At 43.4% G+C, this 26,612-nt stretch overlaps 2 protein-coding genes across 5 annotated transcripts in view; one reads left to right on the forward strand and one right to left on the reverse strand.

Moving 5' to 3' along the window:
- Positions 1-9,548: 9,548 nt before the first annotated feature.
- LOC118774570 lies at positions 9,549-11,278 on the forward strand. The gene is made up of 4 exons (XM_036523921.1): positions 9,549-9,704; positions 9,892-9,993; positions 10,218-10,427; positions 11,051-11,278. The coding sequence occupies exons 1-4, from the start codon at positions 9,549-9,551 to the stop codon at positions 11,276-11,278; spliced, it is 696 nt and encodes a 231-aa protein (XP_036379814.1).
- Positions 11,279-16,475: 5,197 nt separating this feature from the next.
- The window catches only part of LOC118774375 (unconventional myosin-Ic-like), a 51,430-nt gene continuing 41,293 nt past the window's right edge, over positions 16,476-26,612 (reverse strand). For all 4 annotated transcript variants that reach the window (XM_036523715.1, XM_036523717.1, XM_036523718.1 and 1 more), the window contains 16 exons: positions 26,437-26,517; positions 25,822-25,927; positions 25,262-25,379; positions 24,376-24,489; positions 23,367-23,443; positions 23,159-23,227; positions 22,635-22,719; positions 21,488-21,647; positions 21,059-21,142; positions 20,689-20,782; positions 20,484-20,539; positions 19,807-19,942; positions 18,685-18,755; positions 18,241-18,338; positions 17,826-17,925; positions 16,476-17,147 (listed from right to left, as the gene is read on the reverse strand). In XM_036523715.1, coding sequence (XP_036379608.1) covers positions 17,121-17,147; positions 17,826-17,925; positions 18,241-18,338; positions 18,685-18,755; positions 19,807-19,942; positions 20,484-20,539; positions 20,689-20,782; positions 21,059-21,142; positions 21,488-21,647; positions 22,635-22,719; positions 23,159-23,227; positions 23,367-23,443; positions 24,376-24,489; positions 25,262-25,379; positions 25,822-25,927; positions 26,437-26,517 — 1,476 coding nt within the window. In that variant the 3' untranslated portion in view covers positions 16,476-17,120. The remainder of the gene's footprint in view (positions 17,148-17,825; positions 17,926-18,240; positions 18,339-18,684; positions 18,756-19,806; positions 19,943-20,483; positions 20,540-20,688; positions 20,783-21,058; positions 21,143-21,487; positions 21,648-22,634; positions 22,720-23,158; positions 23,228-23,366; positions 23,444-24,375; positions 24,490-25,261; positions 25,380-25,821; positions 25,928-26,436; positions 26,518-26,612) is intronic.

The raw sequence follows: 26,612 nt of genomic DNA on the forward strand, positions 1-26,612 counted from the left end.
GTCCCAGTCAGATGTTCCAGAACCTCATAAAACACAACAGAAAGTGTCTTGTGGATGTATTTCTTGCCAGAGGAGGATTTACAAAATGCAGTATTAGTTAAAGCAAGATAAAAAATGCTGACTTTGTGTTTTTGAAGAAAATACTTTATTTGCTGCTACTTTTATTTGCAGCCATGTTTGAAATTGTGAATTAAGTGTGGTCTTTCTGATTGCCGCAGATGGCAAGGTAATGGTGATGTTTGTGTAGTTTAGTAGAACGTATAGCCTAAGGGTAGGCTTCATGCAAGTAAACATTGTGCTTAGAAGTAACTGTTTTCTAGTATGCTGTGCTGAGGACTTCTCATAGAGGTTATACACTTTGGTGTGTACCTTTTTTCAACACAGACTATGCCCACTCTCTTTTGATTAGTTCAGATACCCAATTGCCAACTAGCCCTCAATTTGGTTCAAAAAAAGACTGCACAAGTTTCCAGTCTATTCACGAGGACACTGCCTTCTTTTGCCTATAACTACACTGAATGGCTTTCCCTGGAGGTACAAGGCCAGCCCACTGTGTGTGTATGCGTGTGTGCTTGCGTGTATGCTTGTGTTTTTGTATAAGATCTGTAATGCTCTCACCAACGCTGTTATGTCTTCTTTTTCTCTTCTGTTTCTCTCACCTTCACCTCTGCTAAAAAATGTAAAAAGATCAATTTGATTAAAAAAAACATTTAATTGGATTATATAAATGACCAACATTGCTGACACAGTTGGCAGTAGTTGAGGCGCTACAAGTGTTCCTCTGACCAATTATCCAGCTGTATACTGTATGGGAAAATAAGAGCCAGTTAATTTGCCCTGTGTGAAGTCTTTTGCTATTTAAAAGAGTAGAACCAATGTATAATTTAAAGGAGAACAATTATAGAAAAAAATCATTTGAAGATGAATTATAATTTTATTATTAATAAACAGTAACTTGCCAGTTTGTTTTTCTCATAAATTAAAGCAAATGTATGGTCAGTCCAGCTGGTCTGATAAGAAGGGTCTGACTTAAGAGAAATGCTGAAGTCTGAAGGCCTGGAGGTCACACCGCAAAGCCTCAAACCACAGGATATTACACATGCTTGAAGCGTCTATAACTGTCACACTTGTGCTCAGTGCAAATAAAGCAGCGGTTTATACATGCGAAAGCTCATGTGAGGAAAAGACACAAACCACTATCACCTGGGAGACCACACAACTTGCATTCTTTCACGATCTGGCTCTGAATGACCAGGGGCTCTTCAGATGGTTGAAAAGAGTAGTTGTGGTAATGGAAGATTAAAGTTTCTTCTCAGTCGTATAGAAGGACATATTCAAGGCCTACTTGATTTCCCTACAAAATGAGAGACACCTCATCCATGTCTTTTCCACATTCGAGCTACACATTCGAGACCAAAATACTATGAATCTAAACATGAAAATGCTGTTATTGGGCAAGAGAAGATGAAAATAAGGTCAGATCTGTTTTCGGAGGAGATGATGAAAAGAGAGGATGAAGATGGGAAAGAGAAAGCAAGGCAGGGAGGTCTCGCGTGTGAAGCCTTTTTTCTTTTCACGTTTTTTACTGTAACAGTGCGAGGGAATGCCTTCAAGGCAAGAAGCATGTGAAAAACAATAAAGAGGAACTATGCGTTTCTGTCAGCCTTAGAATCCCCAGAGACAAACGGCCTGCCCGTGACACCCCCGCCTGTGTTGGCCTCCGGACACGGCTTCCCTTCCGGGAAATTCAGTCGCTGGTCAGTCGGTGCTCTTACAGAGGCATTTCTCACCAGCCCCGGCTCTTCCAGGCAGTTTCTCCTATCCAAACATCTATCTCTTTCCTTGTATTTGTTGCATGTTTTTTTTGCCTAGGTAGTATAGCGGTACTTTATTGTCCTAGTGATTGTATTCGATATATGTACCCTTGTATGTAGATCAGATTAGTTCTGTTTCGCTACACTGACCTTGTGCTCAGCTTCAGCACTATCTGCTTTGTATGACCTGTACACATCTTGCCCTTGTGCCCGTGCCTGCTTGCCCACTATATGCATTTTTGTAGGTCGCTTTGGATAAAAGCGTCTGCTAAATGAGTAAATGTAAATGTAAATGCAAACAGGCCTCTGGCAGCATGAAGGAGCACAGAAAAGAGAGAGAGCGTGCAAACACAGGAAGGAGAGGCATGTCTCTCGTGGTAAGAATGCTTTCCTACATGCTGGAGGCTGTGTGTGGCATCTGCACTGTATGTATGCATGTTTCAGCGCTGAACAACTTTGAACACACAAAAACTTTGGAGCCATGTGCAGTGCCCTGCATGAAGGCACACGGCCTATTATAAACGAACGGGGCAGCAGTGTAGCGTAGTGGTTAAGGAACAGGACTCGTAGCCTGAAAGGTTACCGGTTTGATTCCCCGCTGGGACACTGCTGCTGTACCATTCGGGAGGATACTTAACCCACAATTGCCTCCGTGAAAAAATATCTGGCTGTATAAACACATAACAATGTAAACAAAATTGTGAGGTATGTAAGTTGCTCGGGATAAGAGTGTCTGAAAAATGCCAGATGGTCGTAATAGAGGTGCAGGGTCCTTATGCAGTTTCGGTGGGGCAGTTGAATCATTTCACATGACTGGGCAGTTCCTCTTTTGTCCCATAAAGCCAAACAGGCACAGAGTGACAGGTCTGAAACCACCATCTACCCTCTCTCTCTTTCTGCCACCCTCCCCTGAAACTGGCCTGGTGATCACGTCTTTGATGAATAAATAGAATAGACAAGGGTATCGACTCTCAGGGTGTGGCGTTCTGCGCATCCAAGCGTGAGTGCATGAGCATGTGACCCCGTATGTAAATGACATACAACCTGCATGGGACACCTCTGCTCCGCTGTAGATTTCACACTTGTCACAGTCTGCTTGTGGGCCAAAAAGCAGCTGGCATGCGGAAATCAATGAAAATAAATAAATAAATAAAAAGACTGAAACCGTGGCACATAAAATGCCGGGGCTTAATTTCTAGAAAATATTCTGCAAAAGGATTACACAAAGTTGTAGTACCGTCCACCCCGCCCCCAGTAGCTACACCTGTGAATTTAACTCTGTATATTGCAGACACTTCTCTCTCTTCTTTTAGCAGATCCTAACATTGTAACTGTGTAATCTCACAGTTGGGACTATTACCTGAAGTGGCAGGTGACTCTTCTCCTTCACACTCTTTAAATCACTTTAATCCTCATTTTAATCCACTTTAATCCTCCTTATGTTCCTACAGCGCACTTTTCCATCTCTTTTTCATTTTAAAAGAACAGGTGAAAAGATACTTCAGAGAGAGAGAGAGCGAGAGAGAGAGATAGTGTATGTGTGTGTGTGTGTGTGTATGCGAGTGTTACCCTGTCATTTATGTAAAGTGCATTTTGCAAGCTCATGAGGTGAGTATAAACCCTACATGGTGTTGCACTCACTCATAATCTACCAATGTTTTCAACCTGAAAAGCATTGGCATGCGGTCAACATTATCCTCACATATTTATTGTTTCCACAATGAGGCCAGGCACTACCTGCCTAAATCCAAGTGTCTGTTCTGCAGCTAGATTATAGAAAGACCTTCCTGTTCCCAGGCCATTCCCACCACAGTCTGATCCAAACAATACGTATATCACTATGTCCGGGAGTGTCTTCATCCATCCCCGCAAACTATGCACACAAAAAAGTCTTTGTAAATAAGGGTAGTCATCAGGCAATCGTGTGCCAACCACATAAAGAGATGTTTTTAAAATAGTCGCCACACCGCATAAATTAGGTTCGAGTGATAAAACTAATAGCTACATGGATACATCCACACTTAAAAATGCCCAGGTGTCCCAAAAATTTTGGACCCTAGTGTAGGTCTGTGGCTGGAGAGGAGAGGGACACTTTTTGAGCAGGTTGGCTGTGGGCTGTAGTCTGACTGGTTTTTGTGAATTCAGGTTTCGTTTTTTTTGTGCTGATGCTTCTTTATGTGAGAAGCATCAGCCAGTTTCTTCACACAATGGATCTCTTTCCGTTGACTGCATGTGCAACAAATGTGCAATTTTAATAGTGTAACTTTGCCAGTGAGCTATATTCCTGCAAGCGTTCACCAGCGCTTATACCTGAAAACCTCCATTTATTAGTGACTCCACTATGTTGACGTTTGAACCTCCTAACAGCCAGCACAGCATGGCTTCACAGGAACCTGAAGCTGTTGAGCACAAAGTTAGCTAAATAAAAGATTTCACGATTGCCCAGCTTACAACTGAAATCCCAATTTGTTATTTCATTTTGCAGTGTCCTTGTTACTGACAGACCAACTTTTAAGGAGAACAGCTATCGAACACTATTTCACCAATATCCTCTGCTCAATATTTTTCAAATCCATTTTTTATTGATACTGACCCTTTCTGGCAATTGCAAACTGGCTACAAGCCAATTTATCAAGGAGCAACAGCCCATGAGTAATTATTTTTTCTGTATTAAACTATGTACAATGAGAGTGTCACATTTACATTTGTGTCACAAATGACATTTGTGTCACAATAGACTTTCACAATTACAATTGAGTACACGGCTATCTATTCCATTGCCACAACTATGTGCAATTTTAATTGAGCTAATTAATGTATATCCCCACTGAACAGGACTGACTGTCCTACTACAGTTGTTCACAACGCGGGGGGGGGGCCCCCGACCAAATCTCCCTTGAAGCCCCCCCAAAAAACTAGAGTCCACCCTGTCAGCACGTGCAAAAGAGAGCTGGAAAGAGAAAGAGAGAGAAGAAGAGAGGTGCATTGTACGTGCAAAGAAGTGACATACCTCACTTTTTAGAGGTGTGACGTCTCTCTCTCTGTAGGCCTCTTGTTGGGGGGCGGGGGAGGGGAGGGGGGGGGGTCGGTTAGTTCTCCCTTTCAATTTGAAAGTTTTCTCTCAAAGATTGTTTTGTTTTACCTCAGCACTTGCGTGCTGACTGTGCATTCAGAGGGCTGTCAGAGGGGCTTTCTGGTGGGACACACAGAAAAAGAGGAATGATTGACATCATTAACAATAAACTGGGATTATAATAAGAGGCCTCTTCTTTTTCCCAGATCCCATTGCCTTACAATAATGGTTAATGTTTCCAGTACTATTTCGCAGCCATTTTTAATATAGTGCAGAAATATCGAGTATACAGAGCTATGTACTGCCGCTGAGTGCCGTGTAAAACAAGACAGTCCTGCTGGCTGTTATTCTGTGTGGATAATGCTGTGTTAGTACAGATGTATGATTCCCTGATTGGATAATGCTGTGTTAGTACAGATGTATGATTACCTGATTGGATAATGCTGTGTTAGTACAGATGTATGATTCCCTGATTGGATAATGCTGTGTTAGTACAGATGTATGATTCCCTGATTGGATAATGCTGTGTTAGTACAGACGTATGATTACCTGATTGGATAATGCTGTGTTAGTACAGACGTATGATTACCTGATTGGATAATGCTGTGTTAGTACATATGTATGATTCCCTGATTGGATAATGCTGTGTTAGTACAGACGTATGATTCCCTGATTGGATAATGCTGTGTTAGTACAGACGTATGATTCCCTGATTGGATAATGCTGTGTTAGTACAGACGTATGATTACCTGATTGGATAATGCTGTGTTAGTACAGATGTATGATTCCCTGATTAGATAATGCTGTGTTAGTACAGATGTATGATTACCTGATTGGATAATGCTGTGTTAGTACAGATGTATGATTACCTGATTGGATAATGCTGTGTTAGTACAGATGTATGATTACCTGATTGGATAATGCTGTGTTAGTACAGATGTATGATTCCCTGATTGGATAATGCTGTGTTAGTACAGACGTATGATTACCTGATTGGATAATGCTGTGTTAGTACAGACGTATGATTCCCAGATTGGATAATGCTGTGTTAGTACAGACGTATGATTCCCTGATTGGATAATGCTGTGTTAGTACAGATGTATGATTACCTGATTGGATAATGCTGTGTTAGTACAGATGTATGATTACCTGATTGGATAATGCTGTGTTAGTACAGATGTATGATTACCTGATTGGATAATGCTGTGTTAGTACAGATGTATGATTACCTGATTAGATAATGCTGTGTTAGTACAGATGTATGATTCCCTGATTAGAATCCACATTATTGTTAGTATCTGTTCATTTGGAGGATGATTTTGACCACAATGACTTATAGAGCCGACATGGAAGTATAATTTGAATGCATCACAGCAGAGGCAATAACAAGAAGATATTTTTTGTTATATAATAAGTAAAGAGCAGACTGAATTACAGAAAACAGATGAAAAGCATTCTTAAAATAAAATGAACAATATAACTGTCAGTACTCCGGCCCCCTAACTGCTGTTTTAGTGTTCTCCCTGTCTGTCAATGTGGTCCATGTGCTTTTGTTTACTGTTTTCCGTGTGTTCCAGCCCTGCCCCGCTCTCTGCCCTGTCCCTGCCCACCTGATTACCTTATCACCTCCACGTGCCTGCCTGCCCACCTGCATCCCATCTCCTCCTCAGCCCAGCCCTATATCCACCCTGCTTGGCTTGGTCTTTTTGTGAGTTTGTGTTTTGTGCCTGTTTTGTTCCCGCCTGTGTTTTTCTTCTTGGAATTTTCTATGCCGACTTTGCCTGTTCCTCTACTTTGCCTCTGCCTGCTGCTTTGCCCAGATTGCCTGATCCGCCTGCCAACCTGGTTTGACTCTGCCTGTTCCTGTTATTGATCCCCGTTGGCCTTCGGACTACCTGCCTGGTTTTGACCCTGCCTGTTCGGCCATTGCGTTCGTGTCCAGCGATTCAAATAAAAGCCGCCTGGAACCTGAAGCACTCGTGGACTGCGTCTGAGTCCGTGTCTGAGCCCTGGCAATAACCTAATGTTCGGTGAGTCTCCTCAAAATAACACATATTTTGTACTATACTGAACATGGAGCTTAGCAATGATCAATAAAAGCATTATTTCCTTAAGTCATTCTACTAACATGGCACCAAGAATTGGGGTAGCATGTGTATGACAGGTTCAAATTCATGTTATTTAATGTGTGTTTTCAAGAGGACATTCTATAAATGTCATAAAACAGCTTCTGGCATAAGTTCAGAGAACCGTTCCTACATCACATGGCTGCACCACTCAAATGCGTTCACTAATTGGTTTCAGTATGGGTGTCCTGTTAATTCGATAATGCTGTAGTTTATGCAAGCTTTGGATCGGTTCTGCATCATTGTTTCTGTTGTGCAATGGAAAAGAGGGTTCACTCTGAATTCTCTGCGTCAGGGAATCCCAGGGTTTAGGTTCTGGCAAGTTTCCCAGTGTGCGTGGCAAAGAGAGAAGGCGAGAGTACTCCTTTGACCACTGGGGTTATTTTTACACCAGGAGGAACACAAGACCACCAAGATTTTCAGTTCTAGAAAAAATAGTTCCTGAATTGCTCCAGTACTGTTACAAAGTAAAATTCTTTGTCATAATCTTATTGGAAATCATACACCTCCTCCAGATTATAACATTATAATATCCATAAATAAATAAATAAATAAATAAATAAATAAATTTTATATATATATATATATATATATATAAATTTTCATTGTATTTATTTTACTAAAAGAAAGTTACTATTATTGTATATACTTGTATATACTTGGCCTATACTTGGCCTATTTTAAGACAAATTTTAAACATTTTTGCATCAGTGGGGCAAAAACAGGGAACTTCCAAAACTTGCATCATCAGTCTTGCAATTTAGACGTAGAAAAAAAACCTAACCACATTTAAAACTGAAACAGAGACCAAGGGAAATATATACTATATGGAGTAGAGGGGCACAGTATAGTCTGACATCAGACGCAAGACGGCACTGAGAGAGAAGAGACCTTGCTGCATATATACACAACAAGGTATGACATGCTGCTCCAGGTCTCTGTCTTTGCACTGCTTTCTTAAAGATATGGTACTACTTCTGCTACTGCTAATACAATTAAATAACCAGCAATAACACTATTCCTAGTAAATGGTAGGTTATTGGAGGTTATTATTGGTACCATTATTATTGTTATTTTTTAGCAGATGCTTTTATTCAGATCGACTTACATAGGTGTCAATTTTATCCATTGATACAGCTGGATATTTACTGAGGCGATCGTGGGTTATGTACCTTGCTCAAGGGTGCAACAGCAGTGCCCCAGAAGAGAACTGAGTTAACAGCCTTTTTGGTTATAAGCCCTGCTCCTTACTGAGCCACATGACTGCCCATCAGCGGTAAAACTGAGGCAGCAGAAGTAGAATTCTAATCATAAAAATTCACCAAAAATAATAATGACAAAAACAGCCACTCATGTCAGATTCATTAAGAATTGGCACGGTACTAATATTCTATGTCTGTGAACTATAAACAAATTATCTTATAAATATTGAAAATTAAGTTAGAAATTATAGTCATTGCAGTAGTCTTTGGACACTACTTCGAATCATATAAAACATATTACAGCAGTATTTTTTAAAATAATGATGTAAGCGTGATTTTTGTTTTTATTGGGATAATGAGATGGGCAAGTGATCACTGGATACTATAAAAACCTTAATATTGTTTGTAGCTCTCTTTTAGCTATAGGCTACTGGATCATTTTACTTTACTTTGTTTTATATTTGTCTTAAATCTGTGGATGGCAAAAGTCTTCTAACAATATGAAAACCAATAATAATAATAATAATAATAAATTACAGCTGTCAAATACCAGTGATCTATCTGAACAATTTCAGAGTTTTAAGTTCATTAAGAATGAAAAAAAATTGAGCGCTCATGGCTCATTAAAAATTTCAAGCACGGGGCCACATGCAGAATTATATAGTTTGTGAATAAACAACAACAAAAACTTATTATATTAAATTAAATGGTTGTTGTTTGTTCTCATACAGTATGTGACACCTTAGTAAGTCAATGTATCCCTTAAGGATCTTAAGGAACCTTGACCAGAATCCTCTGTTAAGGTATTTCTTGTCACTTCAGCTTTGTAATAAAAATAAAACAGTATTCATTTTTCATAGTTCTAATTGTATGATTAAACGTTTTGTGGAGTATTCTGAAGTGTTGCCCTCAATCCCTTGCTCTTAGAGAGATCTTAAGTCTCTAAACTCTTTCCTCTAGACTATCCCTCCCTTTTCCTCTCTCTGTCTTCTTCTTCCTCTCTATGTTCTTACTCTCATACCTGCTTCCTGTGTTCTTCTTCCTCTCTATGTTCTTACTCTCATACCTGCTTCCTGTCTCCTTCTTCCTCTCTATGTTTTCCGACTCTCATACCTGCTACCTGCTTCCTGTGTTCTTCTTCCTCTCTATGTTCTTACTCTCATACCTGCTTCCTGTCTTCTTCTTCCTCTCTATGTTCCTACTCTCATACCTGCTACCTGCTTCCTGTCATCTTCTTCCTCTCTATGTTCTTACTTTCATACCTGCTTCCTCGCCATCTCTCCATCACCATTTCCTCCTCTCACGGACTCCCCCTCTCTCCAGGATGACAGGCATGCGAGTGCTGTTTCCCCTCTTCCTGTTCCACCTGTGGTCGTTGCCCATGTGCTTTCCTGCCACACCCTGCCGGCAGGGACAGCTGAGGCTTTCATACTCCCTACGTTTCACTCGGAGGATTCTTGCCCACGTCCAAGACCTGCTGCCGCAGTATGTACGTACCCCTGACCCTGACACACACACACCGGCATCAGCGGTCACAGTCTACTTTAACTGCATCAGCAGAAAAAACTTACCCATATACACACATCCCGGGCTTGAAAATCCACAGCTGACTAGCAATAAGAATCCTGTATAATAATAATAATCTAATAATCCTGTGGTAACCCATGTCTGGTCAGAAAGAGCAGCAGCTGGGAGACCCGCAGTTTGAGGACCGAAGTCTGAAAATGGAGAGCCTGCCCTCCATCGCCATTGATTCCCTCCAGTGGCTGAGGATGGAGGTAAGGGCAGGAGGAGCGGGCGCTATAGCAACAATAAGCAAGAGTTTGGGGGGAGGCACATTTTTCTTTGCATAATGTTTATTATAAGTGTGTGCTTGTGTGTGTGTGTGTGTTAGGGGGGAATTTGTGTGTGAGATCATCAGTCTGCTTAAGAAGAGGATGTTGTACCTTGGAATGAATTCAGTCAGTGAGTGCGTGTGCGCCTTTTGTGGTACTTTCTACAGGACTGGGAACGACTGAGCTCGGCAGCCAAAGACTTGCACACCTTCTGGGTTCACCTGGACAGGAAGAGGCGACAGATAGAAGCTGAGACGATGAGTCATCCTCCGAAAAAGAGGAAGTCTCAAACAGGACAACAGAAGCCCTCTCTAACTCAGGCGATGTTTGGGATTCAAAGGGACCTCAAAGATCTCATGCGACAGGTCAACTCACAGGTAGAGACACATTGTTAATATTGTGAGCCATTAGAGTGTGTGAATACCTGGTCAGTAAGGTCAAATCCACCTGCATGATTTTGAATCATATCATTACCGGCCGAATCACTGTAGCTATTTGCTGCTAATACAAGGATAATAGTCATTTACCCAGGATACCTTTGAGTCAAGTAGTGCTTAAGCTTCTCATTCACGTATCAAATCAATTATTATCAAATTATCTAAATAAAACATTAAAAAATTATGCATGTCATTCTTCATTTCCTTGGCTCTTTCTCTTGCTGATAGTCTTTATAGATCTATAGAAGTGCTGTCTGTAGACAGTTCTGCCTGTGTTGTTCTCTTCTGAAACTATTCTGTATATCCAACCTCAGCTAGCTCACTTTTCTGTTCTCCACTCTTCTGCATTTCTGCACATACTTGTCATAAATACTTCTCTTCTTCGAAACTCCCCTGCATTGGATACAGCAAATCAAGACTTTTCTTTCATGATGTACGTATTACACAACATGTGCTTACTGTTTTTTTTTAATAGGTATGACTTGTTTCATTCACAAAAGAAGTAACATTCTAACAGATCTGATGTTAAATCGTGAATAAACCCCTCCCCCTTTTCTCTGCAGCTGAGGTGCTTGAACAGCTCCGCCCTCCCCTACCCCGCATCCAGCTCTGCCTCCTCAGTGGCCCCGCCCTCCACCACGCCTACCCTCGCCTGGCAGCTCTGGGCCAGTCGGCAGGAGGGCTACGTCATCTTGCGAGACCTGGATCGCTACCTGGGCAAGCTGGCCCGTGACTTCATTCTCCTGACACAGTCCAGACGCAGGGGCAAGGCCTTCAGCTCACAGATATGATATGTGATTGTGCACCACATACGGGTGTTGGCCCCACCCATGTGTTCACTGTGACAGTCATGCTTTGAGACCATGAGAGAGGGCTTCAACAGAGTGTGTCACACACACACACACACACACACACCATTGCTGCTTTTTCAGTATACCTGGATATGAGGGTTTCTCAGTCAGGGTTCCCCTGAGTTTTTATCAAAACAGGACACTTTAAACATTTCTTTTAATTTGACAATGACAGGGTTTGTACTGTTTTATTCTGTGTTGGTGGTATGGCAGTATTATGAATGTACAGTATTATCTTTTGTATGAAAATGGCTGTTACTTTGAATTTTCAGGTCACTTCTATAATTCATGTGTAATATTATGGCAGCTAAAATTCAATATACAATAATCCTGAGCTGAAATCTTTCAGAATGTTTACTGTAACAGAATGTAACTCTTTTTTTGGCGTCAGATTAATTTGTGTAATTGTGTTATTACCGTTGGGATCTAGCTGTGAAGAACTGTGACTACTAATCTTTTTCATGCTTTTTGTTCCACCCCAGTGCCCATCGACCTAAAACTTCTGTAAATTCCCAATCCCTTGTGCGTGCAGCTACAAGTTGCTGTTGGATATTTCTGAGACTTTCCAGTGTTCCCTCAGTCTGTAGAGCCATCGAGAGCTCCACAGCCTCAAGACACTACCCAAGATCCCCTTCCCCACCCACCCCTTTGACTTCTGGGAGATTCCTATTTATTGAAATATCTATTTATTATTTATTAATATGGTATTTATTTTACACTGTGTGCTATGCAGAGATGTTTTTTTTTGTATTTTTGTGATTAATGAATGGGAAGTGTTTTTGCTCTACCTGGAAGTATAGCACTGTACTGTACCAGAACAGAACTCAAAAATAAAGATTGAAAGGAAGAAATGAATCTGCGCGTGGCCTCTTATCTGTCCCTGCATCCGCCTGCGAGTACAGCTGTAAGCGTTACGGAAGGGGATTCCCGATTATCGCTAAGGGTTTTCGTGGTATTGCGTCTTGCCCAAAACAAGGTAGCAACATTGCCAAACACATTACAGTGACATTGTGAAAATGCTCTGTGATTCATGAGCCCAGCAAATATTCTTTGTGGAATTTTGACCGCAGGTAAACCAAGAATGAAGAGCCACTGTACATTGGGCCGTTAACAGATTGAGTTAGACTCTCACCAGTTAAAAAATGCTTCAATTTGCACTGAAATTCCATCAGACTTGCCACTAATCTATTGCCGTCACATGAAATATTTTATTGTTGTGTTGTTAAAGTCTTGCTTTTCTACATTCCCTTGGCTTTTCTCTTTGGCATTGTTTTACATTACATTACACTATAGGCATTACCCAGAGCGACTTACATCGGTTACAGTTTTTTCCAATGTTATCCATTTATACAGCTGGATATTTACTGAAGCAATTGTGGGTTAAGTGCCTTGCTCAAGGGTACAGCAGCAGTGCTCTAGCAGGGAATCGAACTGGCAACCTTTCAGTTACATGCCCTGCTCCACAACTACTATGCTACACTGCCACCAGTCATACCTAAAATATATGACTGTGTATTGATATGGTACTGTTTTTACACATTGCAATTTTTGGTATTCTGTGATATTTTCCTGATTGTGGTAACATTTACCACTCAACACTATTACAGTAATATGGATTTTGTTAGCACTGTTTCAAAAATTATCTTCTAATGTGTTCATGGTATTTTCTGAATGTATACTGTGGGGTCACATGGCCTTATTACATACACTGACACTCTGAATAACAGTATCTGCTATAATGTAAAATGTGACATAAAAAGGTAGAAAGAGATGAGAGTCAAATACAATCATAACACAAAAAGGAGAAGAGATGTGGAATGAATCTCTGATCATGACTTGACCATATGACCTCCATCATGTAAACCTTTTCCAACTAAACTGAACATGAACATACTTTCTTTTTTCTCACCTTTTCTCTTCTTTCAACATTCATTTTGCATTGGAAGCTTTGTTGCAGCGCACGAAGGCTGGCCTTATAGCGACTTACTACAATCAGCAATTGAACGGTAAAACAAGCAATTATACTGAATACCAAATTTTAAACAGTCAGTTAAGTTGTTGAACTGCTGTTGTTCCTTTTTTAAACCATTGTTTCCCTCTGTATTACGTACTAGCAAGTGTTTTGAATATTGGCAGAAACACTGGTAATTGGCGTCTGATTTTGACTAATTTTGTAAACCTGGAAATCACTCATCATCGTTGTTGTATTTCTTTTCCACCAGGAAGGCATTCTGACTGTGCTCTTTCTTTTTCATATTACATTGGAACAGCTTGGTTTGTGCATGTTCCATGGAAGTTGAAGACCCCTTTACCCGACATCACCGTGCAGCGGGTAACAGAGGCGTGTAGCTGTAGTGAGTACAGCCTGGGACAGAAATTCCCAGTGGTTGAGAGTGCTGACAGGAGGTCATGTGACCGTACAAAGCTGCAAACCAAATCCAAGTTTCAGACTCATGTGCCACCAAGCAGCTGGTAGCCGCCCTTATCTCTCTGCCCACAGTCATCCTTATTTGGTCAGTAAGAATCATACTGTACATTTGCACAAGTGCCCGTTTTTTTTTTTTTTTTGCTGTCTTCTTCTTCTTTTTTTTTTTTTACTCCCACATATTAATTCAATAACTGGGATACCCACAAAAACAGTACACTTTTGCATACAGTCTGGGCATTCCCAGAAGACTTTTTTTTCAGGTTGCACCAATGTCTCAAACTGTTACTGAGAAAAACCATGTTTTTGCAGGCCTGGTCCAGGAAATAACACCGCAAAGACGCTTACAGGAAAAACAGTTTCAATGTTAATATACTATTCAAAATAAAGGGAGGTGCAAACGTAATCATTGTGTCCAAGTCCAACCAAAGAGTGTCTGTTACAGGACCTGAGCGGATTTCATACAGGTGACCCTGCCCAATAATTTATTTCAATCATGAAAACAGTACTTATGTCATAATTGTGCAAAACTTAAAACACTACAAATCTTACAACACTACAAATTAAACCATGCTGACACAAAGCACTGAGTTTTGATTTTTTTATTTTGAAAATGACCACTTTTTTAATCTTAGTGTGTTATTCTGATTATATAAGAACGTGTATACAATAATTGAACTGATACCGAGTGTTTGCTTCTTAAAAATCATTTAGCATAGGATTTGGTAAAACACAGAAAGAAAAGAGAAATTAATATGACTGATGATGAATTTGTTGCTGGTGTTTGTATGTCATATATACTGTATGCATGTGTCCATACATATATACATAACTGCTTTATATTTCTATGATTATCCCTCTGTACCTACATTACTTTACATTACTGCACCAGCTACCTCTGAAATCAGTGATATCAGAAAGGTATTGATTGGAGGAGAACTGTCTGATGGCACTGTGATATCCCTTTAACTAACAAAACTGCAGAAAAGAGGCACTGTCAGAAAGTGATTTTGAGTGATTTAGTAAAAATATTTCATTTACATATATATTTAAACACAAGGCACCATTGCAGGATATTTGTATTCTTTGGAAAAAAGGGAAAATCTAACAGCCTACACATGACAGATGTAAGCACACACTTGGCATTTCCATTGGCTCCACTTCCATTATTCTGAAACCACACCTCCAACCACACAAAAAAATGTGAGTTCACATAATTAACAATAAATAATCATAAAAGTGAAACCTTTAAGCTTTTTTTGTAGTTTTGCTCTGGCATGCTCCATGCTGTTCAACGGCTTTTACTTTAGGGGTCAGAGGTCATAAAAGACAAGAGGGTGGGGCAGGGCGGGGCGGGGCGGGGCGGGGCGGGGCGGAGGCCAGGAGACTGGAAGCTCATGTGCACTCAGACCAATCAACCGCTTACAGTGATCAAAGATCATGGAGTGCAGCCCAAAAACAAATCCCAGACCAAACTAAAATGCTCCCTTTGTCGAAATAACCTGCTAATGAAACTCATATTAAGCTGGATAAATACGACTCTAACATGGGAGTGCACAGTATCATATTACGTGGAAGGTGAAACAGTTTATGAAAAGGTTGCTACTGGGCAGTGTCTTAATTCCATGCCAAAAATGAAAATAAAACAAAGAAAGAAAAAAATAAACAATAGTCAGATGCAACATTAAAAAGAGGTAAGAACAATTAATAAAATGAACAAAAAGCTTAAGATCAATAATATGATAATTGCACATAGCTAGAAAAGCTGTGGATTGAAGACAGCCATAGTTCTTTCACGGCTTTTTCATGTCAAACATTTCAGATCCTGAACTCCTTTGTACCCTGGTCTACACAATAGTTTCACTTTGCTGCCTTTAAGGCCCAACCCAATTGAAACAAAAAAGTAGTCTTCTTCTTTTACTAGACCACTACTGAACACAAAGTAACTACAATACTATAAACATCAATAATACACTTAATAACAATTTTCATTGGAGCAAGTATTGTGGCTTTGGAAAGAAAAAGTGCAAATTTTATCTTCTTTTTGGTTATCTTCGGTGGAAATTAGAAACATATACACGTATATGAAATCAGTGTCAATAGCAGTTTCAGTAATGTATTTTAGTCAGTGTTGACATTTTGTCCTCTGTCTCAGTTTGTAACTGTGAAGTAAACACAAATTCCTTCTAATCAACACCACGCGCCATGAAAGCCATAAGCAGAAAGCCACGCTAACACGTTCAGATAATGTGACAGGAAAGCAGCAGCTTGTGCCACGGGCCTTACAACAGACGTAGCTTCATCAAACCATGAATTTTAAATGTGGCTGTAGCTTTAGGAATGGTTGTCATGTTACAGTTGGAGCTCAGTACTTTGATGAGGACTGGAGGGGTCTCTGTGTGCTTGTTTTCGCCTTTCTATGACACCTGAGCAAGGGCTGACACTAGAGAGGACGTCTCTGTCATTCCCCAAAACACGTCTGCTTACCAACACATAAATATGTCTGTAGAGATATAAACAACATATAAATATAATAAACATCAGGAATTACTTTATATAAGGCACATTATTTGGAGAGGGAAGAACAATGCAAAAAAAAGAAAGTTAGAGCAGCCTCTTGGCCTTTGTTTCTCTCTCCCTCTCTCTCTCCCCCATCTCTCTCTCTCCCTCTCCCTCTCTCTCTCTCTCTCTCCCCATCTCTCTCTCTCTCTCCCTCTCTCTCCCTCTCTCTCTCCCCCATCTCTCTCTCTCTCTCTCTCTCTCTCCTTCTGCATTCCAATAATTAGTCAAAATTTTTAACTGCAGTACAGTGAGCACCTTGGAATCGCAGTATTGTAAAACAGCTTTGGTGGTGGGTATTCCAAGTTCCTGTTTTACAAAAATCCAACTTGTGGCTCCCTTTTGGTAATGTTTTTGGTAATTTTACTTTCCCATTAACTTAAAATAATATATAAAGAAAGTCACACTGCAGAGAAGATTGACAAGGAGAGACTGGAGGAGAGAAAGCAATAGAAAACTCTCTTGCATCCGTCCCCCACACTGAAATGCAACAGTCTCAGGTCAGTCTGAGAAGGTGCTGGGGGGAAAAAAAAAAACAAATGTGCCAACTTTTTGGTGAACTCGAAGCTGGAATTGTAACAGCAGAATAATAATTGCAGTTATTATGAATATAAATGTAAATACTACTTTGAGAGCATGGACATTTGGCGTGACTAGAGGTGGAATCTAATTGGCTAGGGCAAAAGAGCTGGTGGCGTGACAGAAGTCTCGGGTCAGCCGTCATCGCACTGGTGGAAAGAAAGGCCGATTAGGAAGGGTCCTTTTTGTTTGCAGGCTGTAACTGTTCACTCCTCCTCATCATCTTGAGTTGAGCCGAGGTGCAGTCTGGGAAAAGAAATTAAAATGCGTTCTCACGTCCAAACTAACACATTATTTTTAAAAGAAATTTAACATATTTCATTTAAACTGCCTTATTTATTGCACAGTATTTTATTACTTCTCCTTTCATACACACATGATTCTTTGTACTTTTTCTAAAACCACTCAACCTCAAATTCATCCCACTCAAATTCCCATTCAAATTTCCACTCAGCCTCCCACTCAGCCTCCCACTCAGTCTCCCACTCAGTCTCCCACTCAGTCTCCCACTCAGTCTCCCACTCAGTCTCCCACTCAGTCTCCCACTCAGTCTCCCACTCAGTCTCCCACTCAGTAACAGCCACATGGCCCTTAAATTGACCAGTGTGAATTTTCAGTTATATACCCATTATAGAAATCTCCCACTCAGTAACAGCCACATGGCCCTTAAATTGACCAGTTTGAATTTTCAGTTATATACCCATATAGAAAATGTAGAGCAGGGACAAACAACTCCAGCCTTCAAGGGCTTGAAGCATAAAAATTCTACAGTTACCTTTCAGTTTCCATTGACTTAGCCCAGTTTCGCTTCCTGTTTCTGCTGAAACACTTAAATAATGAACTGGGATGTGAGGGCATCAAACAGACCAGGACTCTGGTGCCCCTTTCACACAGGCCAACAGGTCACCCTCCACCCTCACTCACCACTGACAGGTGTCCATTCTTGGCCTTGGCCACCAGCAGCTCTGAGCCAGAGGTGAAGTCAATGATCCCTTCTTTCCCCTGGCCAATGGTGAACTTTATACTGCAAAGGGGTGGGGACAGGGATAAGGTAGGGAAAGGGGAATGAGAAAGAAGAAGGAGGGAAGGAGAAAGGGGGAAAGAACAAGAGAAGGAAGCAGCAGGGAACAGGACAAGGGGGAAGGACAAAGGAGGAATACAATCAGTGGACAGGAGATTCATCTTTTTCCAGTTTTACATCAGTAAGGTTATTTTCCCCACTTAAACACAGATTCAGCAAGGAAAACAGCCAATAATGAAAATCCATATCTAGACAATTCCCACAATTCCACAAGAGTAGCCTGTTATCCAGCGCTCTCTAATGCCCGTACTCTCTTACCTCCCCTGGTTGATGTTAATGTTGTTGACCTTGTCGGCACTCATAGCCAGTTTTGTCAGGGTCTCGATCACGTGATCGCACTGCAGCACCACATCACCCTAGAAGCACAGAGTTACAAAAGTACTGCCTTTTGCGTAGACTGTGCGCAACTAGACAGCAAAGTGACATCAACTGTTAAAAACTAATGGAACAGGACTGTAACATCCTACATGTGCCTTACCTTGCAAAACCCCTTACTGTGATGTAACTTTTGAATTTGAATCCAACAGAAGTTTTAAAAATTGAAAAATTGAAAGAAAGAAGCAAAGAGGTCTGAGGCAGTGATTCCTGGATGCACTTTCTAAAATACGAGCACATGGTTAATGAGTCAGTGACCATGCTCCTTCCTTTCTGCAGGTGTACTGAACAGACAAGGTCACGGCGACGCTCCTCCACTCCTCTTACCTTCTGCTTGTTGTCCTCACAGGGCACGTGCAGGACGAACAGACCGTCGCTCAGCGAGCTCACAGAGATCCCTGCGGAGAGAGAGAGCGGTGTTAGCCTGTGCACCGAGGTGTAGGGGAGGGAGAGAGAGCGGTGTTAGCCTGTGCACCGTGGTGTAGGGGAGAGAGAGAGAGCGGTGTTAGCCTGTGCACCGTGGTGTAGGGGAGAGAGAGAGAGGTGTTAGCCTGTGCACCGTGGTGTAGGGGAGAGAGAGAGAGCAGTGTTAGCCTGTGCACCGTGGTGTAGGGGAGAGAGAGCGCGGTGTTAGCCTGTGCACCGTGGTGTAGGGAAGAGAGAGCGCGGTGTTAGCCTCTGCACCGTGGTGTAGGGGAGAGAGAGAGCGGTGTTAGCCTCTGCACCGTGGTGTAGGGGAGAGAGAGAGCGGTGTTAGCCTGTGCACCGTGGTGTAGAGGAGAGAGAGAGCGGTGTTAGCCTGTGCCCCGTGGTGTAGGGGAGAGAGAGCGGTGTTAGCCTGTGCACCGTGGTGTAGGGGAGAGAGAGAGCGGTGTTAGCCTCTGCACCATGGTGTAGAGGAGAGAGAGAGCGGTGTTAGCCTGTACACCGTGGTGTAGGGGAGAGAGAGAGAGAGAGAGAGAGAGAGAGAGAGAGAGAGAGGTGTTAGCCTGTGCACCGTGGTGTAGGGGAGAGAGAGAGCGGTGTTAGCCTGTGCACTGAGGTGTAGGGGAGAGAGAGAGAGAGAGAGAGAGAGAGAGCGGTGTTAACCTGTGCACCGTGGTGTAGGGGAGAGAGAACGGTGTTAGCCTGTGCACCGTGGTGTAGGGGAGAGAGAGAGCAGTGTTAGCCTGTGCACCGTGGTGTAGGAGAGAGAGAGCAGTGTTAGCCTGTGCACCGTGGTGTAGGAGAGAGAGAGCAGTGTTAGCCTGTGCACCGTGGTGTAGGGAAGAGAGAGCGGTGTTAGCCTGTGCCCCGTGGTGTAGGGGAGAGAGAGAGCGGTGTTAGCCTGTGCACCGTGGTGTAGGGGAGAGAGAACGGTGTTAGCCTGTGCACCGTGGTGTAGGGGAGAGAGAGAGCGGTGTTAGCCTGTGCACCCGCTCTACACGGTCCCCTGCCCCGCCCTCTCACCCTTCAGCGCGGAATACTCGATGCGCTGCTTGAGCTTGGCCTCCTCCACGATGACGGCGAAGGTGGCGGTCAGAAGCAGCTGCCGGGCCCGCGCCTTGTAACCCTTCCTGTCGTACTTGGTCACTGGAACGCCATACTAAGAGAGGGAGAAGAGAGAGAGAGAGGGGAAGGAAGGTCATGAGGTCACAGTGAGCCAGGCGTATCGTGAAACATTACATTATTATTTATTATTGTCATGAACAGACACTCTTATCCAGGCTGGGTTACATAGGTTACCATTTTTATATATTATTCATTTATACAGCTGGATATTTTACTCAGGCAATTCTAGGTTAAGTTCCTTGCCCAAGTGTACAACAGCAGTGCCCAGCGGGGAATAAAACCAGCAACCTTTTGGTTACGAGCCCTGCCCTTTACAACTATGCTACACTGCCACCCTCATCTAAGTGGTTTGCCTTCCAGAGACAGTAACACAGGCTTTTGCTCATACAGTAAAGTGTCTCACAGTGAGGCAGAGCAAGACACAGCACTAAATACAGTGTACAGAGTGTAGTAACACCTACATACTGTTTATACAGATTGTGTTACATAAACAGGAACAAATAGAGCGTCTTACAGAAGGTCACAGTTATACACACAAAGCATTTTCATAAACACTCCTGCCTCTCAGTACTCACCTTAACCCTGTCATTCCCCAGAACCTGAAGAACCTTGGCATTGATCTCCTCATTGTCTGTGCCGGGGAGGAGAGAGTGATTCAGTCAATGCATCAGAGAGACAGGGAGGGGAGACAGGGTCCGTCTGTTAACCTGAGTGTCCATTTGTCTGTCTATATCACAGTCCATGTATGTGTGTGTGTGTGTGTGTGTGTGTGGGACTCACTCAGTCGGGTGCCCACAAAGAGCTTGGGAACGCTCTGGGGGTAATTGTCCTTCTTGTCCTTGAATATCTCACTTGCGACGACTTTCTGCTCCATCTGGAAGAGGAGAGGAGTGCCCCAGAGTCGGGAGTGACGCAAACGAAGGGTGGGAGCAGAGTGATGGGTTACCCGAAAAGGTGCAGAAGAAACACACAGAAAACCATGGTGAGAGGCAATTAAAAAAGGAAATTGATGATAATCAATGGTAACAAATACAAATATGTAACAAATAAGAAAAACAGTATGGTCTTCTGCACGGACACAGTCAGTCTCGTGTACTGTACATGTGTTCCCTGAGCCGCTGGCGGGCCTGACTGCTGTGTGTTGGCGTACCTGGTTCTTCCACTCAGGCTGGATCTTCTTGCAGTAGGTCCACACCATGTTCTGCATGCACAGCTTGCGCAGATGTTCGGATGCCTGCGTGTGCGGAAACAGGAGACTGCGGTCAGATGGGAGCTGGACAGAGAGCTGCGCATTCAGAAAGCAGACGCAGGCAGCCAAGCAATCAGTCAGTCTCTCTCTACTTAGTACAGTGCAATTTACAATCAGAGTGTCACACAGGATGTTGTGGTGGGTGTTTCCCCCCCCCAAAAACTCACCTAAAAAACCTACCCAAAAAACCCACCTAAACCCCAAACGGGACAAACTGGAACAGCGCACTCCTTGAGCGCTCTTAGAAGGGCCAGGAAATGAGAGCTTGCCGACGCGTGAGTGTAAGGGAAACAGTGTGCGTTGCCGAGTGGGGGGGGGGGGGGGGTGTACCTCGGTGAGCGCGGGCGGGGGTGTGGGCCAGCTCTTGTCCAGGACGGTTTTGGGGAGGTTTCTGCTCAGGTTCATGAGGAAAGAGTACCGCACGTAGTCCAGGAAGTACTCGTTCTCTGGGCAGCGCGGCTGGTGGCGGTAGATGAAGCCCTTGATGAACCTTAGAGACACAGACAGAGCGCACACCACTGTAAGCCCCCAGGGGGGGTGTTTGAAAAATTTAAAATGTAAAAAGGAAGCTACGGCAGCAGCAGGAGAGTTGGAACAGGGCAAAGCCAAGTGAAAGCGAAACTCCACGGGGCTCATGTCAGTTGTGTTTATGAGCAGCACAAAAAAATGGAATTTATCAAACCTGTGTAAGCACATTTGTACAGGTTAACTGATAATACAGCCCAACTGTGTGTTCTTGTGCAGATATGTACCCATATTTAAGATACAAGTTATTGCATGAGATGTTACCTGAGACATTCTCATTCCACAACATTTTGCAAATTTGTCTTTCGCTGCTGCTACAGCGAAACACAATAGCCCATCAGAAAAAGAGGAAAAATGATATATTTGAGATGATATGAGACAGAAGTACTGAGGCAACTTCGGACATCTTGAGGAGAGCATCTCATAAATGGTTGGTCGAATCTGAATGTGAGAAACGGAAGAATACCTCATAACAAGAGAGTACCTGAAACCTGAGGGTTTCCTAAGACATCCCCCCTTTCACTGAAGCAGCAGAGAATCACAGGGGAAGTCCTAGGTCTTTTTTCACTTCCACCTCGGTAAGTTAAAAATCACCTGTGACAAATTCTGTAACGCTCTTTTCAAATGTTGTATTTGTGTTGATGGGAACCGTGTGTTGTCACAAAATGGAACTGCATGCAAGAAGTATCTAACTGGAAAAAATGCAACAAAGAGGATGAAAATTTGCGGTAGCAGTAACATCGTTTCAAAAGGACATGTTTGTGCGCGTGCTTTGGGGCGTGCGTAATTATGCAAACGCTTCCGTGCAAACGTATGCAGGTAAAGCATGCACTTTGTGTGAAAATGACCGTTGTGTACAGTTTAGAGTGAAATTTTGGTGCACGGGTTGGGAAACGAGCCCCTCGATAATGCTGGATGTCGCCTGCCCCCAGTGTGCGTGGCGAGTGGGTACCTGCGGATGGTGTCGGCCGCCTGTCTCCTTCTCTTAGCCCTCCTGCGCGCCAGAACGGCCCTCCACCAGGACTGGATCACGACGGCTGCGCACACACACACACACACAGTCAAAATACTGTGGCTTATAAACAACATCGCAGTATGCTGCAGATATAGTGGGATTGAAATCCTTCACTCAATAGGTAACGAGAGAAAACCTTACAGACGTTACTTCACATTATTGGCATTTAGCAGACGCTCTAATCCAGAGTGACTTACATCGGTTAGTGTTTTTTACAATGTTATCCATTTACACAGCTGGATATTTCCTGAGGCAACTGTGGGTTAAGTACCTTGCACAAGGGCACAGCAGCAGTGTCCCAGTAACCTTTTGAAACCTGCTCCCCACCACTACGCTACACTATCGCACGTGATCAGCAGCACTGCAGTACACTGCAGATATGGCGGGATTAAAAATCTTCACTCAACAGGCGACGAGAGAAAGCCTGACTGACGGCAAAAGCCGTGAGCCTCGCGCCTCACCTGAGTGCCTGAGCTTGCGGTACTTGGACTTCTGGCTGTAGCCCCTCCAGCACGCCTGCAGTGTGGTCGCTGAGGGCAAAGAGGAGAAAGGGAGAGAGAGGGGAAGTGTGAATGCTGCCGCCGGGCAGAGCTGCAGGAGGTCGCTGTGTCTGAGCCTGAAGCACACGGCCCCGCTCTTCACCACCGCCCCGCTCCACAGCTCTCTCACCTATGCTGTGCTTCCTCACTTCCAGCGCATCCTCAGTGGCAAACAGAGTCTTGGGGAAGCGGATGAATATTTTCGACCTGCGGAGACAAGACGGGACAGAACGATACACAATCAGGACCGAAAACAGAAGCTGCCCTTTGCCGAAAAACCACTCATCCCAACAACAGGCCAGGAAAGCTTTCGTTCATCGAAAGCAAAACGACGCTGTTCTTGCACCGAACAATGGAGTTAATGGACTGTGTAACCAAAGACCACACGAGTGAATGAACTCCAGGATCGCTACCTGCTGAGGAGTACCAGAAAAGGAGGAACAGACTGACGAACACACACAGATATAGCACCAGTCAAAAGTTTGGACACACCTGATTAAGACAGTGGGAAATATGCATTCAAAGACATCTTGATCTAAAGACTTAATTCTTGCTTGAATTTTTTTTTGCTTGACAAATGTAAATTGTGAAGTTGAAGCCTGTGTATGAACTTCTTTCAAAAGAAATAAAAAAAAAAAAAAAAGTTTGCCTACTTTGAAGAATCTAAAACATAAGATAGTTTTAGTTTGTTTATAGCATTTTTTTTGTCACTGCATAATTCCATTTGTGTTATTTCATAGTTGGTGTCTTGAATATTATTCTAAAATGTAATGTAGCATTATTCTAAAATTCTAAACCAGTAAAAATAAAGGAAGAAAAGTGCGTCCAATCTTTTGACTGGTGCTGTATCTGTCAAGAGCATATGGAAATGGGGTGGAATGGAAGGGACTGTGATGTAGCAGAAAATGGTGGACTGAAAACAGAAGAGCAGGAAGGGAGTGGGATCAGAATGGGACGCAACGCATCCCAGAATGCAATGGAAAGTTAGACCAGCTGGGAATATGATGAGACTGGGATATCCTCAGAGGGAGTAGTCAGAACAGGAGGATCATGTGGTGTGGAGTGGGGCCTGGCTGTGGGCCAGCTTACAGGTCACAGCGATGTTCGCGTGATCCACTCCGGCCCTACTCTGGCCCTACCTGCCCAGCTTGTACTCCTCGGGCTTGTATCCCAGGTGTTTGACAAGCGTTGAGACTCCGTCGGCCAGCCGCCCTGGCCAGTTGGGCCAGGTTTCAGGGCACAGAGGCTTGTACCTGCGGGAGCCAGGGCAGAGATAAGCCAACGCCCACAGAAACATGTCTCAAGATGTGACTCACACAGAAGGCATACCCATATCAAATTACAATCATGTCCTCTGCTCTAATGCGGCACACGTTTGAATGTTGAATTTGAATCAGTTATCTCATATGCCCTTTCAGTTTTGATTCTGAACACGTTGGCAGGTAGAAAACCACAACTGTGAACACCCACTGCCGCTACCTATTGGCTTTTAGGACACACCTATTGTGCATCCCGGTTAGAGCTTTCACTCACTTCTCTTTGTTTAGCTCACATGGCTTCTTCTCATACAGAAAACATGAACTGCGCAACTCAACGAACAGAGACTTGACATAAAGACAACTTACATTCACATTTACATTTATTCATTTGGCAGACACAACTGATTAAGATAATGGGGAAACAAGCATTCAAAGACATCTTGATCTAGAGACTTACGCTTAAATGCGTGAATTTTTTTCTCGTAAATATGAATATAAATCGTGAAGTTGAAGCCTATGTATGAATTGCTTTCCATAAAAAAAAAAAATGTTTGGCTACTTTGAAGAATCTAAAATATAATTCTTATGTGGAGGAGCAGCGAATGACATGCGGATGATGTGCTATAGCATTCAGATAAGCAGATGAGTGGGAGGACAGAGGATCCCACCGCCCTGCCCCTGGGAGACAGCTGTGCCGATGGAGGAAAGCGCACCGATTCTGTGCAAATCACGGCTGCAGGTCCCGTCAGCTCGGGCCCCGCCTCACCTCTGCAGGAAAGCCTCGTAGCGCCGCCTGTACGCAAACCCTGCTCTCCTGACCCGCAGGTTCTCCATCAGGCCCAGGTACTTCACCTGGTGCCGGATCAGCACCTCATCAAACCGTCCTGCGGAGAGAGGGAGGGAGCAGGGAGAGGGGAGCAGAGATCCAGTGGGGGGTCAACATCTACTAAAAGCGATGAGCAGATCTATGAACAACAGGCAGACTATGATCACGGATGTACCTCGTTAACACAGCTATTTAGTCAAACGACAGAATAAAAACTTAATCGGATCGTTCTGATTTCCAATGACACAACTTGCTTGCAGAGCAGAGACAACCAAAAAAATCATCACTTATCCTTTCCATGACTACAGTGATTAGAAAAATATAGACTGTACTATGGATTAACGAATTCTGCTGAGAAAGAGAACAGAGGTGTCCCATGTATGAGGACATCTGTGGATGCTAATATACGCAAAAACCGGCTGAGACACACACAGAAACAGAGAGTGAGACACAAACAGGTGAGAGAAGGTGATCTACATGCAAATGAATCCGTGCGTTACCTGATTGCTTGGCATCGTTGGGTTTGATGCACCGTATGTAGGACGGCTCCTTTGACATGAGGATCTCCATTAGCTTAGCCAGACTGTTCTTAAACTGGGTGGCAGCCTGGTCACAGAGGAAAACAGAGAGAAGTGAGAAGACAGAGCGAGAGGGAAACGGAGAGATCCACGAGAGCCGGAGGCGCAGAGGAGCGAGCTAGGAGAGACTGAGAGGAGAGCAGGGAAGAACAGATCCGGCAGTCGCGGCGTTGGTGGAGGGAGCCCAAACAAAGAAACCAGGCAAACGGACAACAAATAACTCTGCGCCACCCACTCGTGACCAATGGGCTTCTGGCCCGGTGGGTGGAGGGGGCGGAGCCTGCACGTGGGGCCTGTGAGTGATCGCCGGGGTCAGGACATTCCTGCGCGCGTGGGCACCGGCCGTTGCCTCTGTGACCTCTGTCACACGTTATTTTACCATGGTAACAAACATGCAGCATATCAACAGCTTGCATTGTTTGTGTGTGTGTGCGTGTGCGTATGCGTGCACACAATTGTATGTATGTGTACATGCGTGCGCACGTGCGTGTGCGTGTGCACGTGCGTGTGCGTGTGCGTGTAAATGCCTGCGCTCACCGTCTCAGGACGTTTCTTGTCAGTTAGCTCCTCTCTGTCGAAGCACTGGGTGAGGATGCTGTTTTCTGACTGGCATATCACCTGCTCAGAGAAAAGCACTCAGCTCAATTCTCCTCAGGAAAAGCACAACAAAAAGTAATAAATGATACTGATCATAAATGTTTTAAGCTATAGTA

The sequence above is a fragment of the Megalops cyprinoides genome, chromosome 3 (assembly GCF_013368585.1).
Source record: "Megalops cyprinoides isolate fMegCyp1 chromosome 3, fMegCyp1.pri, whole genome shotgun sequence".
Classification (NCBI taxonomy): Eukaryota; Metazoa; Chordata; class Actinopteri; order Elopiformes; family Megalopidae; genus Megalops; species Megalops cyprinoides.

Excerpts from the sequence above, each read along its gene's own strand:
- LOC118774570 (XM_036523921.1), top strand. The coding sequence starts at position 9,549 with ATGCGAGTGCTGTTTCCCCTCTTCCTGTTCCACCTGTGGTCGTTGCCC. Across the intron at positions 9,994-10,217 it reads TCCAGTGGCTGAGGATGGAG|GACTGGGAACGACTGAGCTC; the intron begins GTAAGGGCAGGA and ends TACTTTCTACAG. Across the intron at positions 10,428-11,050 it reads TGCGACAGGTCAACTCACAG|CTGAGGTGCTTGAACAGCTC; the intron begins GTAGAGACACAT and ends TTTTCTCTGCAG.